Source organism: Pseudorca crassidens, chromosome 1, assembly GCF_039906515.1.
Source record: "Pseudorca crassidens isolate mPseCra1 chromosome 1, mPseCra1.hap1, whole genome shotgun sequence".
Taxonomy (NCBI): Eukaryota; Metazoa; Chordata; class Mammalia; order Artiodactyla; family Delphinidae; genus Pseudorca; species Pseudorca crassidens.
The window spans coordinates 75,086,826-75,104,359 of record NC_090296.1 but is presented as its reverse complement, the minus strand read 5'-3'; the positions used below and the strand labels follow the sequence as shown (position 1 = coordinate 75,104,359).

Below are 17,534 nucleotides of genomic sequence, written 5' to 3'. Positions count from 1 at the left end.
AAGAGGCAATGCAGCTTCCACTTTGCTTGCTCGGATACTCATTCTTGAAGCCTTCAGCCACCGAGTAAACAGTCTGATTGCGCTGAGGCTGCCATTATGTGAGAAAGCTCAATGTAGTCCATATAGAGAGACCACATGGAAAAGCCCTGACGTGACTTGAGAAAAAGATGCCCATCTAGTCTGCATCTGCTTCAGCTTCCGCCTGTTTCAGCTCCTGCCACCATCTGTCTACAACCACATAAGACCCTGAGCCAGAACTGCCCCACTTAGCCCTTCCCAAATTCCTAAGCCATAGAAACCACGAAAGAATAAAATGACTGTTTGAAAACACTTAGTTTTGTGTGATTTGTTACACAGCAATAATAACTAGAACAGTTTAGATAAAGCCCTGAACAACCTATCCTGTGACCTCCATCTACCTCTGCAGGCCAACTCTCAACATTTCCTACCTTAAACGCAATACCTGAGCTCCTTTCAGTGTCTCAAAGATGTCCTTTCTTGTCTTCAAGTTTTCACACATTCGTTCTTGCTGCCTGAGATGCTCCTCTTCCCTCTCTACTCGGTTAATTCTTCTTCACTCAGGTGTCAACTTCCTTATGGAGAACTTCCAAACCCCTAGGCTATTCAGGTTTCCTCCTGGGCTCCCTCTGCCTCACAAGTCACAACACTCATCATGATCCATTGTAATCTTGGACTGGGTTGCCCATCCTGTACACACACACACACACACACACACACACACACACACACACACACACACGAGAGCTCCATATAACGACAATGACCAGTGCTGGGAAAACAGCAATTCAGGCTTTTGTCGTTTCCTACCTAGATTGGTAAGAAAGGTATCTAACCCATGTCTCTGCCTCCAGACTTGCTCTTAGGTCCCACCCCAGCTGCCCTGCTCCCTCCTTCCAATCCTGCAGTGGCTCCTTATAGGCTTCAGGAGAAAATCTAAACCCTCTAGGAAGGTTTGGCCTCGTGCGCTAACCCCTTGCCTCCCCTTGTCCCCTCACATCCCACAATCCCCCATGCACAGCCCGCGCCCCACACTTCTTCTCACCTTTGTGCCTTTACATTGCCTTTCCCTGTGCCTAGAATTCCTTACGCCTTCTTCATTCAACAGACATTTACTGAGTACCTAGCGGACGCCAGGCACTGTTCTAGGTGCCAGAGGTTCAGCAGTGAGCAAAACAAAGTCCTTACTTTCATGATGTTGATACTCTAGAGGCAAAGATAGATAATAAACAAGTAAAGAATTAATGTCAGGTGGTAAGAAGTCTATAGAGAAAAACAAAACCGGCTGGGAGACTGCAAGTGACCATTTTAGATGGGATAGGTCTCCGGTAAGGCAATATTTGTGCAAAGACTTGAATGGAGTAAAGGAATAAGCTCTGAAGGCATCTGGGGAAAAAGCCTTCCCGGCAGAAAGAACAGTAAGTACAAAGCCCCTGAAGCGGGAGTGTGGCAGGCAAACTGGAAGAAAAGCAAGAAGGGGAGGCCTGGAGCTGCAGCGGAGAGAGTGAGGGTGAGAGGAACGAGATGTGTCAGAGCGTCCTATGGCGTCGGCTCTGTAGGCTGTGGTGAGTGGGTTCCTCACCGCCCCCCCTTGACTCCTCTCCGTCCTTCAGTGTTGGGTACTAAGTGCGGACCTCACCTCCTGAATTAGCCGCACTCAAGCCCCCTCCAGCACTCACCATATACAATGTTTCACTGACTATTTTTGCCCTTCTTCTCCACTAACCATGAGTTCCCTGCAAGAAGGGCTCTACCTTTCAGCCTCATACTTTAGAGAACCCACCGCATTCAGTAAATTTTCCTCAAATAGTCAAAACTTTCTTCCTTTGTTCTGGCTCCATGCCCTGCAAGGAATTCCCTGATTACTAGATGGGTTCCCCAGTGACTATGGTACTAGGAAGGGGGTGTCTTGATAGCGAACACATGCCTTCTGCTCATTAGAAATCATACGTGTGGGACCTCTCTGGCGGTCCAATGGTTAAGACTCCGCACTTCCAACGCAGCGGGTACGGGATTGATCCCTGGTTGGGGAACTAAGATCCCACATGGAGCATGGCGCGGCCAAAAAATAAAAATAAATAAAAATAATTTTAAAAAAGAAATCACATATGTATGCTCACCATGTCCATTAATAGACTGACATCAACATGTACCTCTTTTTTAGGTAAGTGTGACTCAGTTGGGGGAAAATGATCAACTCTGGGTCATGATGACCCTAGGAAGGCACAGCTCTTGAAAGGGCACATGAGCATCCCAGCGGAAGCCTCAGGTGACCCTCTACCTCATCACTCAGCCCACCTTCCCTATTTCAGAAGGCAAGCCCATCACCCCCTATCTGTCCAAGCCTGAATCCTTAGCATCATCTCTGAGAGCTCCGAAGCCCTCCACACCCAGAAGTCCTAGAAATCCCACCTTATGACTATTTCTTTTCTTTTTTTTTTTGCGGGCCTCTCACTGTTGTGGCCTCTCCCGTTGTGGAGCACAGGCTCCAGAGGCGCAGGCCCAGCAGCCATGGCTCACGGGCCCAGCCGCTCCACGGCATGTGGGATCTTCCCAGACTGGGGCACGAACCCGTGTCCCCTGTATCGGCAGGCGGACTCCCAACCACTGCGCCACCAGGGAAGCCCATGACTATTTCTTCATCCATCCCTTCATCTCCCTTCCAAAGGCACAGCCCACAGTGCAGGCCGTCACTACCCTTCAGGTTGCAGCTCCCTAACCTGGTGCCCCTACCTTCTGTCTCTCACTTTTTTCCAAAAACACTCTCCACAAAGCCAGAGTTCTTCTTCAAAGCAAATGTGATTTCATGTCTCCACTGAAAATCAATAGCTTCTGCCTGCTCTCAAGATAAAGTCCAACCTGTTCCGGCACCATATAAACCCCTGCGGAGCTGGCCCTGGGACTACATTTCCAGTCTCTCCCTTCTCATTCCTCTCCTACCCACATTCCAGCCATACCAACTACCTGGAATTCTTGAACCGGTTCTGCGCCTTTTTGTACCCTGCACCTTCACACGCAGTTCCCTCTGTGAGAAGTGTCTGAGGAGACGGCTACGTTTCTATTCAAAATTCAGTTCAGACATCACAGTCCCTGCACTGTCATCTTAAGCGCTCCTCCCCACAAGAGGAAAGTCGTCTCGCTTGCTCTGAGGGGGCCTCTTTCCCAGCTGCTTGTAAGCCTCTTCCTCTCCCTACTTCTTGGTTTCCTCCTGAAGGGTTACGGTTAGATGAATGAGCTATTACTGCCTAGATCCTATCTGGACAGAATATCTCAGCATCCGACTTGTACTGGTTGCTCATTAAACAAGAGCTGAAGGAAGAAACTCATGAATCGTATGCCCCTAAATTCTTACTTACAATCTCGGTTGCCCTTCTGAACCTTCTTCCAGATCTCTATGTCCCTCTGAAGATTATTAGAGATAGAACAAAGTCCTATAAGCAACCGAGAGAGAGCAATTTTAATCATAATCATTAATACTTTACACTTGAGTCATGATTTATGGTTTTCACTGAATCTCATGTCATGCTCACAGGAGTCTGGAAGTAACAGTCACTACACACAGTTATAGAGCCCAGCCTCAAACACAAATCTGGTACGTTTTTCATTCTATCAGGCTTGTCTCAAATATATGCCATAAATCCAGCACGAAACTCTGTCTTTTATTAACTGGGAAGCTCTCTAGACTAATTGTAACTGTGGCTACTCTGCATGTATTCTTAGGAGGGTGCACATGTGTGTGTATGCGTACTTGGGTGCACAAGAGTTTGAGTACATCTCTATTCCCAAATTAGAAGCAGCAAATTAAAAAGACTGATGAAGGCAGGCCCAATGCCAGAATCAAGGAACAATAGCTGTCAGAGTCAACACACATCAAAATCATGAAAGAATAAAACCTGAGGCACTGAAGTCGGGCCAGCTGTCTGAGGCCACTGAGGAAGCAAACATTCATCCCCAGACCAGGGGCCTCAGTCATACAAGCTTTGACATGTGCAGTGGTGACCCTGAGTCACCAGGAAAAAAAAAAACAAAAAAACCTCAAGTTATGAGGGCAAGCAGACATATCACTGGTTTTAAAGAGATTTCAACCAAGATGGCTAAAATAGAATTCTGGTGCTTAAAGGGATGCAGCCCTCTTGGAAATTTTACTTAAGTGGAATAATCCTTACTCTACACAAGATGCGTAAGTATATGCCCACGTTTGAGGGGACCCCGAGACCAACAGATCCTAAAATTAGTTTCATCAGAAAGTCAGCCCACCAGCTCATTGGTAAATGATGCCAGAGAAACTACAGGTCACATTTAAGACCTCAAGGGAAAACCCCCTTCCTGCAACCTAGGGCAGTGCCTTTGTACCTCCCTGACCGTTGCCAGAATGACAAACAGCCCCACACACAGACATGAGTCTGAATCCACACATGGGCACACGAAACACCACGGGAGGAGCCTACAGAGAGCCGGCTCTCTGCACAACAGTCAAAAGAGGGAGGCTGGAGAGGAAGCTGAGAGTAAAATGAGGCAGTGGAGAAACTGAAAGGAAAGAGCATATGAGGCTGATTGAGAGGGTTGATCCAGCAAGCAATTGTACCTGGTGCAAAATGCCTGTCCCCCCCACAGCTGCCCCGAAACTGACAGGACCGCTCAGCTTCTCCTCAGCCGGGGGTGGGCGGGGTCTCCAATGTCCCAGGGTCTCTCACGCTGCGAGGGCACTTTTCTAGAACAGAGGCAGCTGAGGGAAGGGGTTGCAGAGGATCAGCCTCTCAGCACCTCCAAAGTGGCTTTGCTGAACGTACAAATTTAAATAATATTTTATTTATGAGATGGAGAAAAAGGCAAGGTAGATTGAAATGACAGTGTTAAGAATCTAGGCCACAAAGAAGGTAAATTGGTGCAGCTACTATGGAAAACAGTATGGAGGTTCCTCAAAAAAACTAAAAACAGAGTTGCCATATCATCCAGCAATCCCACTCCTGGGCAGATATCTGGACAAAACTATAATTCAAAGAGATAACATGAACCCCTATGTTCATAGCAGCACTATTTACAAGAGCCAAGACATGAAAACAACCTAAATGTCCATCGACAGATGAATGGATAAAGAGGACGTGTAACATATATACGGTGGAATACTACTCAGCCATAAAAAGAACAAAATCATGCGTTTTGCAGCAACATGGATGGACCGAGAGATTATCATACTAAGTGAAGTCAGACCGAGAAAGACAAATACAATATGATATCACTTATATGTGGACTCTAAAATATGACACAGGGACGTCCCTGGTCGTCCAGTGGTAAAGAACCCGCCTTGCAATGCAGGGGACATGGGTCCGATCCCTGGTCAGGGAACTAAGATCCCACATGCTGTGGGGCAACTAAGCCCATGCACCACAACTACTGAGCTCACGCACCTCAACTGGAGCCCATGTGTCACAAACTACACAGCCCACACACTCTGGACCCTGCACACCACAACTACAGAGCTCGCGCACCCTGGAGCCTGCACGCCACAACTAGAGAGAAGCCCACACGCCGCAACGAAGAGCCCACGCGCCGCAACAAAAGATCCCGCGTGCCTCAATGAAGATCCCACGTGCTGTAACTAAGACCCAACGCAGCCAAAATTTTTTAAAAATTGAAAATAAATAAATAAATAAAATACGACACAAATGACTTATCTATGAAACAGAAACAGACTCACAGACATAGAGAACAGACTTGTGGTTGCCAAGGGGGAGCGGGGAGGGGAGGGATGGACTGGGAGTTTGGAATTAGCAGACGCAAACTATTACACATACAATGGCTAAACAGCAAGGTCCTACTGTATAGCACAGGGAACTATATTCAATATCCTGTGATAAACCATAATGGAAAAGAATATGAAAAAGAATGTATACATAAGTATAACTGAATCACTTTGCTGTACAACAGAAATTAACACAACATTGTAAATCAACTCAACTTCAATGAAATAAATTTTTTAAAAAAAGAATCTAGCCCACAGAAAAACTCATGCAAACACAATAGGATATTCACTGGAGTGTTATCTGTAAGACTGAAAAACTGGAACCAACTGAAGTGGCCATTACCAGAGGCCTAATTAGCTAAACATACAATACATCCTTAAAATTAACATGGAATAACATGAAGCATTGTTTTAAAGTAGATCTGTAAATCGAAAAGAGCATCACTGATAAATTCTGGGGAAAAAACCAAACTGTAGAATTACATGTGTACTATGATCCCATTTTTGTAAAACAGAACAAAACTACATCCCTTGAAAGAAGAAGAAAAATGTCAGCAAAGGTAGAGACTGCTAATGATGTTTACCATAGGAAGTTGGGAGAAAGGATTTTTTTTTTCTTGGACACTGATGCTGTTTGAATTTTCACACTTAGCGTACATTAATTTAACAACAACAAAAAAGTGTCTGTCAGAGGCATTCCTTTCCATCTCCTTCTTACCGACTAAGCAGACTCACGTGCTGGCCTCTGCCCCACGCTCCACCCCACCCCTCCTGCCCAGCCCCACTTACAGATGCAGGCAGCAGCCAGCAGGCGGCCAGCAGCATAGGGGGCTAAGCAGTTCGGGAAGATGGGCTGCACCATGTAGTTGGCAAAGGTGATGGCAATGATGGCCTGGCTGGTGGGCTCGATGATGAGGAGGGAGGTCCAGAGTCGGATGAAGGCAAGGAGCTCTCCGAAGGCCTCGAGGATGTAGGCGTAGCTGGCCCCAGATTTCTTAATGGTGGTGCCCAATTCCGCGTAACAAAGGGCCCCAAAGACGGAGAAGAGGCCCCCAACAGCCCAGATGACCAGGGAGAGGCCAAAGGAGGCACTGTATATGAGCACGCCTTTGGGGGAGACAAAGATGCCCGAGCCAATCATGTTCCCCACAATCAGGCACACGCCGTTCAGCAGCGAGATCTCCTTCTTCAGTTTTACCTGCTCCGACCTGGGGCTGGCTTCATCGGCCAAAGGGGAGGCGTCCCTCTCATGCTGGGAGGCCACTTCATACTTAACGCCGTCGACCATGGTGGAGGAGGAGAAGAAAGCCTTCACCAGCTTTCTGGCATTGCCCTCTAAGGAAGAAAGGTGAAGATATATAGCAGGTTGGCAATTACAGAGAACTCTCCTCCACAGGGGGCAGAGTGGGCAAGCCACCCACGCCCACCATTTCAGAGACCTCTCTCTCACGTCCCACCTCCCATGAACCTCTTCTCCATCTGGCTCACCAACTCGAGTCTTTAAAGGATGGCACTCATTCCCCAGAGAGAAAGCATGTTTCTCATCATTGATTTACACCTGATTTACAAGATAGAAAACTAAATCCCGGTTCTATCTGAGCTCACTGGAGACAGGAAGACGAAGAATTTGGCAGCTCCCATGTGTAACCATAATGATTTGAGCCTGTGCTTTTCAGCCTTACCCAAAAAAAAGTCTGTCTTCCCTCCAATTTCAGTCTCACCTGTCACCTGTGATGAGATGCAACCTTGGGAGCCAACCTTGCAAGCAGCTAGTCTGTGGGTTCTCCTCACAACACTGCCCTTTTCCCCCAAGGACCCTGGCTCTGGCAAAGGCTTCAGAGAGCTCTTGTCGGAAACTCACAACTATCCACCTGTTCCGGGAGTATCCCTTAACAACCCTCAGCTGAACTCTTCAGCCCCAGCAAAGCCCAACCAGCCCAGCCCCACCCAGAAAGAAGACAGGCCTCCTCTGCTCCGTGCTTTTCCTTTCCCAAATACCATTCCCAGCCCCTAGTGTTGCAGGTCTCTGGCCATGAAATCCCTGCATAGTTGCATCACCCAAAAAAAGTATGGATGAGAGATCAGTGATCCAAATGTGCAGCCCAACCTAGAGATGACTGGAGGCAGCCGATGACCACTCCCCACCCGGCAGGTTGCTGCTGGAGAGACAGCACCAAAGCAGAGGCAAGGAAACAGCTGAAGCGGGGTAGCAAATGCTGGGCATCACGGAGCAGAAGGTGATGAGAGGAGGTCAGGCCAGGCTGGCCAAGCAAGTGGACAGATCCTAGGGCTAGAGGCACTCAGGAAAGGAAGCAATTGGACACAGCAGAGCAGCAAAGGGAGAGTGGGCAAGATGAGCGGGGCTGAGGGAGAGGGTGGGAAGCACACTCACTCCCTGGCCCTGGGTGGAAGCAGGTCCCCGAGGCAGCAGCCACACAGAGACACAGCCTCTGGGAGCTGTGATCTGACCACTCCTGCTCTTCAGCCAGTAGTAAAAGGAAAGGCCGGGCAAATGCTTATGGATTTAAGTCATATCAAGAAGTCAAGAAGGGCGGAGGGACAGAGGGAGGGGGAGAGGGGTGTTAAGCAACTGTCTGGGTCCAAGGTTCACTGGCCCTTCCCGTCTGCAAGGGGCAGGCTAGGAGCTCTTGGCTCAGCACTTTCTTTGATAAGAACGCCCTCTCTCAGAAATCTCCTTTGTCAGCTCTGCTCCAGGACCAGGCGCCCAGAAGAAAGGATTGACGGTCAGCTGGGTGGGTGCAGTTTCTGCAGCACTGGGGAAGCTGTCCCCAAGCAAAGTAGCTGAGGACAGGGCTGCGGCTGAGAAAGAATGCACAGCCCTCTCTCTCTCCAGGCCCCGGCTTAGCCCCACTTCTCTCTCACCCTGAACAAGAAAGGCAGGAAGGTTGCACATTGTGCCACAGAGGCTTGTTCACATGCAGATTAGAGGAAGTGTAAGTACAGTCCAACTCGTGATCGGGCGTCCTAAGAGAACTCTGCACACTTCCCCACACAGAGTGAGAGGTGGCCGCCCGAAACTTGCGCCATGACCCCAAGGCTGATCCTCAAGCTGCTTCCGAGGAAACAAGGTCAAGAAATGAGACTGAAACCTCTGGCTGCATCCATGCCCAACTCACTGGCCCTTTCATCCTTAAGAAAACATACCAGGATCTATGGGCTAAGCATAAATTCCTATAAACACCTTCCCCAAATACAAGTTTACTCTAATTTCCTAAAACTATGGGTAAATAAGTTTTCACTGAGCTATACTGGACAGGCCCAGAACAGACAGAGGAAGTTGAGCAATTTGGGGAAAGCATATATTCTGTTTTTAGAGTCTACTTAACTCCGGTATCCTGGGTCTCCTTTACCAACAGAAATACACCCTACTTATTCTGAAATCCAACTGTCTTTCTGTTCCTTCTCATGCCCTTTCAAACCCCCTTTGGTTATTCAACTACCAGAGAACAAAGATCTAAAAAGCCCTGGGGTAAGGGGGGTGCTTATATTTACCCTACAACCTCCCCTTCTAGTCCCTTAAACTTTTTTTTTTCACCCAGGAGGGGGACCCCGATGTTAGCCTTCCCAGAGATCATATCTCCCAAGCCACTCTCACAAAACTTCTGAAATCCATCCAGAAGACTGTCCTTTTCTCCCAGCTCCCACTTAAACGTTCCTATAATAATAGTAACTCATTTATTGAGCACTTAACCAAGCCAGACATATTGCTAAACATCTACATGTCTTATCTCATTTAATCCCCCCAGCAGCCCCTTAAGGCAGACACTAAGTAAGTCACCTGCCAAGATGCCATAGCAAGGGAGGCAGGTAGGTTAGCCAACAAAGCCCAAGCTCTGTGCTCTCTCTCCAACCTCCCCACCCGCTCTGACCTGCCCAGTTTCTAGCCCTCCTCTAAGGCAAGAAAGCCCTTTAGATGGCTCTCTAATGAACTACCTGGGGGAGGATGTGATTAGATTAAAAGAAAGTCTCTGCTGTCCTTCAGTCTAAAGTCTAGGCTAGGGCGCAGTGGTTAAGAATCCGCCTGCCAGTGCAGGGGACAAAGGTTCGAGCCCTGGTCCGGGAAGACCCGCACGTGCCGCGGAGCAACTAAGCCCGTGCGCCACAACTACCGAGCCCGTGCTCTGGAGCCAGCGAGCCACAACTACTGAAGCCAACACACCGCAACGAAGAGTAGCCCTCGTTCACCACAACTAGAGGAAGCTCGCGCACAGCAATGAAGACCCAACACAGCCAAAAATAAGTAATAAATAAAATAAATAAATTTAAAATAAAATAAAATAAAGTCTAGGCTAAAGGCTCCAACAAAGCCCATCCATCTCCTTCCTGGCTGCTCCTCCCCTTTCTCATCCCTTTGCAGGAACGAGAAACGATTACAAGTCCTCTTGGCAGTGCTGCTATATTGCTAGGGTGCCCACTTCTAAAGCAAACAAAAACACATGGAAACACATCATCATGCTGGGCCTTTTAAGATCAAATTCCCTGGCACCAAGGGTGAGCATGTGTCCTAATGGGGCATAGGGAAAAGGAGTGAAGGGGCGACAAATGAAGGGGAAACTGTAAGGTTAAGTGGGGAGAGACGTGTGCAGGGTTTATTTTCTGGCTGGTGGTATCTGAAAGGTGAAATCCTCATCGTGGAATCTTGAGACAAAAACCCACTGGGGTGAAATCCACACTCCAGCAAACAGCACACCCTAGTGGTCTCACCAGGAAGTGCTTATCTATATGAATGGAATCCCTTTCCTAGCCTACTCTTCAGTAGACCCACTCAAACTGGACGGAGGAGGCTGACTTCAGAGAAAAGATGCCCCCTCTTTTCTCAACCACTGCCCAGCACTAGCTCCGTGGGCAGGAAGGTACCATCCTTGGCGGCTCGCATTCCGTCCTGAGACCCCAGCTCTCAGGGTCATGCCTCCACCATTCAGGCACCCTGGAACCAGCAGGACCTGTCCTGAAGTGCTCTCCCACCCCAGGCTTTACAAGAGAAACTTGCAGAGCCTGGAATCCCAGGAGATAACAGAGTTCCAGATACGCAGCACCTCGTCTCCTTCCTGTCTGAAGTGCATACCTCTCTGAGGACCTAGTGGAGATTACTGGACAACACACTCATCCTACAGGAGAAGTTTCAGATTCAGGGATTCAGGGAACACAGGGAGCAGGGCCCCAGCAGGCAGGGAAGCCCCGCACCCTGACCCCACCTGTGAATATGGCAAAACCAAAACACGCTTCCTCCAGGGACCAGCATACCGTTCAGCGTCTTGATTCCTCGGTCAAGCTCAGGGAGCTAAGGTGAAAAGACACTTTCTCCCCCAGACACCCGCGTCCTACCTTCCTAGCTCCCACTGGGCTGTGCTGCCTCCCCGAATATCAGGAACAGAAAACAGACACACTCTGCTCCAGATGGATTCCCCCATCTCCCCAACTGAGCTCCCAAGCTGGGAGCTCAGTTACTCCCTCCCCCATTCTCCATTTGTTTTTCTATATTCCACTGTAGCTATGACAGTCCCTTTAAAAAAAATTTTTTTTTAAATTGCAGCAAGAAAGAAAGTGTTTACTTCTGTGGCCAGGGCCTCCACGAATGCAGCGCTGAAGTCTCTGGGCAGAGGGCTCTGCATGGGGAGGGCTGGGGCTGGGAAAATAAAAGGCTCACGGGTCTCCGGTCCAGCCAGTTCTCAGGACTCACTCCATCCTCCTCTGACACTTCCCCTCTCGCCCATGGTCCCTCCTCTCCCTTCTCTTACCTGTCCTGAGATCTTCGGGCAGGTGCGAGGAGGAGGAGGTACCAGCACTCGGGAGGAGGGGCAGGTGCTGGGAAAGGGAACCCGGGGTAAGGCTCGAGCTCCAGCAGCTGTTGACTCTGAAGAGCAGAAAAGGCAGAGTGTGACTCCGGGGACCGATCTGGAAAACAGGAAAACACATGTGTGACTCTGGCCAGCAGCAGGGAGGGGCCAGGGAACGGGTTGGAGCTGGGACAGCCTGTTCAGACCCAGAGGACCTCAACGCCTGCCCGCCTCCAGGCACCTTCTCCACTCAGAGCCTCAGCTCCTCCTCCCCTCTACCTCAGCCCCTGAACTTCCTGCTTGTCCTGCATTTACTGAGGTCTTGAGTTTTCCCAGTGACCTAGGACCTAGGTGCTCTCCTGATGCCCTTTACAACTCCCCTCCCCGCTCATTCCATTCCCTACTCATCTCCCACTCACATACTATCCTTGGCCCTGTGGAGGGCATAGGATCCATGGTTAGGGCGTTGGAACTCTGTGGTCCCATCTCAAGAGCCTCAGTGCCATTTCAGCCCCTATGTAAGCCATGCATACCAAGGAAGGCCAGTTGTGGGGTTATAGCCACGCACACACCCAAACACTAAGCAAGCCCGCTCACATATCAGGTCCCCAGGTGGTTCACGTGATGCGAGTGTTGCCAGGTAAGAGCCGGCCAAGTGGACCAGAGCAAGCCCTGGCACCCTGGGCAAGCCAGGGAGTTGGCACCCCCTCAAACCAGAATTATTTAAATATCTGTTGAATGTTTATGTAGCAGAAGTGGGGGAATACCGATTTTCTCGGAATAAAAACTGGAAGCCTCATTCTTTCTCTTCAAAATTAGAGCTTAATGCATGAATTCATTACATGCAGTTTTCTGAAGCAGACAGTTTCTTGGTAGGCATATCAAACCATTCTGAATGTAGACAATGGCATAAATCTCAGGGAGTGGCACGTCACAGCGCATAGCACATTTTCAGAATTCCAGCTGTGATCACTGCCTCTAGGCAACTATCAGTTGGCTGGTCTAACCCTGCAACTTGTACCTGTACCTGCGTGTTGCAGAATTATTCTAGAGACAGGTGGTCTAGGTGAGCAGTCGTCAAGGATTCTGTCAGTGGAGGGGAGCCAACTTACAGTTCACCAAGAGACAGAAGTCCGAGCTCATTGGCTCCAAACGTCTGAATTACCCTAAGGATAATTTAGCGCCCTTTTAGACCCAGGCTGCTTGCCCAGCTGGCCTGCCCCTTAATCCCACTCTGGGCTCAAATCCAAGTTGTAAATGAGGGAAGTTCCTAGGAAGACAGCCCTAAAGCTGCCCCTCTTGGCACTGGCCCCTGTTCCCTCTCCCTCACTCCAGCCACACTGGTCTCCTTGCTGTTGCCACACAAGCATGCTCCCTGCCACCTCAGGGCTTCTGCAATGGCTGTTCCTTCTGCCTGGAACATTCTCCATGTTACTGTTCATTCCCTCACTCACTCCATTCAGGTCTGTACTTAAACACCACTCTAATCAGAGACCTTCCCTGAGGAGTCTCGGAAGGAGTAACTTCTTCCCTTTGCCAATCTCCATCCGCTTCACCGGCCGGACTTTTCTTCAAAGGCACCCACTATCACCTGGAGTTTGTTTGTTTGCTGTCACCTCCCCCACTAGCATGCAGCACCACCAGAGCTTTACTCGCTGGCATCCCCAGCGCAGGGCCCGTGCAGACAAACGAATGTTTGCTGGAAGCATAAATGAATGAACAATGCCCTTCCTCCTAGACTGATTTCCCAGTTGGGCTCCGGGAATGTCCTGAACTTGCCCTTCAGGCCCACCTATGCTGCAGCTGCTCTGGCTCCTAATCGACGAGTTTTGAGGGGGGAGGGTATTTATTCTTTTTGATTGTAATGGGTTGAAGGAAAGGAAAAGAGTATAGTTTTCACAGTTTTACTTGGCGGTCTAGAATGATTTGAAAGGGACTTTCCGCTTCCTCAGTGGTAAAACAAAAACAAAAAGCCCCTCATCTAACGCGCCTTCCCCGGCTTGGAAGCTCCCGGCTGCTCTGCCCCACACCCAGGCTCAGGTGGCCGGTCTGGGTGCGGCGAGCGGAAGGTGCGACGTCCGCGAAGGAGTGAAAGGGCAGAGGGGACAAAGGCAGAGGGAGGCAAGCGCTCAGGCTCAAGCAAATGCATGCGGGTTCGAGGAAAGTGGAACTGCACGCCCTTCAGCAGGAACTCTCCCCAGAGCCGCCCCCGCTGCGCTCCTCGCCCCGCCCCATCCCCCTTCCGCCCCCGCCCCGTCCGCGCGCAGAGCTCACCTTTGCCCGTTTCTCCCGCCCTGCCCCCCCTCCCAGCCTAGCTCTCCCGGCCCTGCCCCCTGACGTCGTCCCCGCCGTTTCCCGTTACTTCCCTCTTTCTCTCGGCCCCCGGTTCCGTGTCTGCGGCCCGAAGATCTCTCCTTCGCACCTCGACCCAGCCACCGCCCGCCCCCAAAGGCCCTCTGGGAGGCTCGGTCGCCTCCGAAGTCCAGGTCTGGCTGCGGCGGCCGAGGCGGGCTCTGCCCTGGGGCACCAGGACCCCACCTCACCCGGACTCCTTCGTTCCCTCCACCTGGCCAAGCAGTCCCCGCCCCCCCCCCCCCACGGGCTCCAGGAAGCGCTAGAAGAGAGAGCTCGTGGTCGGTGTAGGCGAAGATCGCAAAGGTCCGAGAACCGAGAGGCCCCGCAAGCCGCTCCCCTGCCCTGTCCTGGCTCAGGCACAACTGCGCTGCCCCTGGGAAATGAAAATGACCGCGGATACCCTTAGACGCGTCCTCCGCCCCAGGAACGCTCAGCTTCCTCTTCCCCCCCTCCCAATCCAGCTCGAGCTGGCGGGCCCGACAGGGGTCTGGGCAAGGGCCCCGAACCCAGGCAACCCCGCCTCCAGCCCCGAGACGCTCTCGGCTGAAACTCGGGAGGGACTGTGGATCGACAAGCCCCGTGGGGGAGGGGAGGGAGCGGCGCCCGCTTGGAGCTAGGGGAGGGGTCTCCCGGAAGGGCGACTCAACTCTCCGCCCTCTCAGGGAAGCTGTTGCGTCAGCTTCAAGATCCCAAATTAAAGAAAGTGGTCTCCACCGGGCCGGGAAGGTGTCGGGCCGTAGGGCTGCCGCCAGGAGGCAGCACTTAACCAAAAATGTCCGGGCTGAGGGTGTCCGGGAGGCTGGAGTCCCCACCGCACCTTTCATCTGAAGAATCTTAGTGGTAGAGTGGACCAATAAAAGAGGAGGTTGCTGGACTAATTCAAGGAAAGGGATGTGAAAATGTTTCACCACGTATTAAACCTAAAAGATGACTTGTAAATAATACAATTTCCTTTAGTAAACTTTATGGACAGTCCAGCTTTGGCATCTTTTAAAGCCACTCTGCAGAGATTCATAGAGAACCACCCACCTTCAAGACCAGCCTGGTGGAAAGGCACACAGCTTAAGAGACTTCCCAGCTACCAGGCGAGAAAAAAAGAGCGTAGCCCGAGGTCATAATTTACCCATCCTGAAGCTGGGTCATTTAACACAGAATTTAGCCTGTACTGATTGAGCAGAGATTTGACAGCCATGGGAAAAGAAAAGGAATATGTTACAATAAATTATGTAAGTAATAAGGAAATAATATGCAAAGCAATGTATTGTGTGAGTGGGTGGTTTATAGCTGTCAGTTCCCACAGTTCTTGCATGGAGTGACAGTGATTTTGATCTTTTTTGAGCCGTCCTAAGGAGGAAGCCAATGAAGGAACAGGAAATAAGACACTTCCCAAATAGTTCGCTCTTCTTCAACCTTAGAATTTAGTCACGGTATGCAAAAAGGGGAAGAGGTTGCAAAATGAGGTGGAATTAGCTACCCAGAGTCACCTTCACTTAATGTTCTTTCTCCAACATCATCATTATTCATCACAACAGTTTAAAAAGCACCAACTTGCCCAGTGCACTTGTACAAAAATTACTGTATACAGACCTGACAGAAGGATATTTGAATAAACATGTTGGATGAAAACATGAATGGACAACAATGTGTTAAAGCCAAATGCAGGCTGTGATGCCCTGGAGAGGCAAAGGAGTTTAAGTAACAGAGGAAAGACATGAAGCTCAGATTCCGGATGCTTCCCACCATTGTTAACTCTAGCCTTTGCCAAATGAAGTCCAGAGGCTGAAAGACATTCAGTTAGGGGATGATGAAACCGCTTTCCTGTGGTTTAGAGTCTGATGAAGTCATTGAAGAGTGCTGTCCTAGTGCCAGACCCACTCCCCTGCAACAGTGTTCCATGAGGTCCCTGAGAATGCTGATGATGTTAGCTGTCAGCACTAGAGTTCTCTGTCTCTCTCCCTCTCAAAATCCTAACCCGTATTTCCAACCCATGGATTTCCAATCCATGGATTGTCCCCCCTGCCACATCACTCTAACCACATCAAAGGCTGAACTCACCTTCCTTCCAAAGACCTTTCCTCTCCCAGTTTTCCCAGTTTTACAGATCAAGATTCCCATCTGCCCCAAAGTCCTCCAGCTCTGGCTCCTTGACTTCCACGGCTATTAAATTAGTGCATGTGTTCAGTTCTGCATGTGGAGTTAATATTGTCCACATTATTTGTTCCCCTTAATGCATGTGGCCTTTTTCATGATTTTGCACCCATAGTGTGTAAGCTACTAAAAGATAGAGGAGTGTTGCTGGTTCAACTCCTTTATATAGTGTTGATAGTAGTGCCAGCCTTTCATCTTTCCTACGAATCTTGAATGTTGACACCGACGTTATTTTTCCAGCTCTCGGCTCCTACCGCGTGATTCTCCAACTGTAAATTATGTAATGGGATTGCAGTGCTGTCTGCCTCAGCTGTCTATCTCAGAACCAGCCAAAGGCACATGGAGTCTAGCCTGGGAAAGGTGTTACTCAGTCATTATTGCAACTGTAAAACAATAAATCCACAGCCACATTTTGGTTCAATTTCCTGATCTCTGAAAATTACAAGCTATCTCTACAGTGATTGCTTCCTGGTCTGTCTTATCTATTTTATGGGTTTATTATGAAAATTTATAAAGAAGTGTTTTGTATCATTTATACAGAAGTGTTTTGATAACTGAAAATTAAGTGTACAAATGTAAAATGGTAATGGTACTCTTTTGTCTTTCTTCCCTTGCTTAGTTTTTTGGGTCCATCCGTTGGCTTACAGCCAAGGTTCTTTTATTCCCATCCCTTCTTCTAGTTCAGCCCTCCCCTATACCATTCTTATTGTTATCAAAACAGCTGCTTTTACTTCTTAAACCAGGACCCACCCTTCCCCTCTTTCAAAGCACAGTTCAGAGCCACCTCCTGTGGAAAAACTTCCCAGTCTTGCAGAAGGAAACGATAAACTTCCAGATAGGCCATTACACCACTCCCTCAGGTTCCCCCAGTCAGCATGTGTTTAAGTGTCTATAGCCTAGCACAAGAGTAATGGCCACTTTTGTAGGAGCTTCACCATTTATAAAGCACTTTCACTTACCTTATCGTTCTTAAAATGTTTTCATAAATGTGATATATTTTAAGCTTTTTCTTCAATGAAGAAATTAGGGATAAATGACTTCCCCAAGGGCAAGTAAGGCATACCTTGGAGCTAACCACCACAATAAAGCAAATATCACAATAAAGTGAGTCACAGGAATTTTTTAGTTTCCCAGTACATGTAAAATTATGTTTACACTATATTAGTCTATTAAAAGTGTGCAATAGCATTATGTCTAAAAACAAAAGTACATACCTTATTCGAAAAATATCTTATTGCTAAAAAAATGCCAAAACAATTACAATAGCAACATCGAAGATCACTGATCACAGATCACCATAACAAATAATAATGCCAAAGCTTGAAATATTTCAAGCATTACCAAAATGTGACACAAAGGCACAAAGAGAACAAATGCTGTTTGAAAATCTGGCACTGATAGACTTGCTCTATGCAAGGTTGCCACAAACCTTTAATTTGTAAAAAATGCAATACCTGCAAAGCACAATAAAA

At 49.0% G+C, this 17,534-nt stretch overlaps 1 protein-coding gene across 5 annotated transcripts in view; it reads right to left on the bottom strand.

Annotated features, from left to right (window-relative positions):
* Window positions 1-14,520, bottom strand: part of SLC7A7 (solute carrier family 7 member 7) — a 36,052-nt gene extending 21,532 nt beyond the window's left edge. The window contains exons 1-3 of one of the 5 annotated variants that reach the window (XM_067740641.1): window positions 14,315-14,520; window positions 11,521-11,677; window positions 6,551-7,096 (exon numbers count right to left, since the gene is read on the bottom strand). In XM_067740641.1, coding sequence (XP_067596742.1) covers window positions 6,551-7,049 — 499 coding nt within the window. In that variant the 5' untranslated portion in view covers window positions 7,050-7,096; window positions 11,521-11,677; window positions 14,315-14,520. Of the gene's footprint in view, window positions 1-6,550; window positions 7,097-8,153; window positions 10,564-11,520; window positions 11,678-13,054; window positions 13,756-14,314 lie in introns of those variants that run through there. The other 4 variants (XM_067740650.1, XM_067740659.1, XM_067740632.1 and 1 more) reach the window with 4 other exon arrangements.
* Window positions 14,521-17,534: the final 3,014 nt, after the last annotated feature.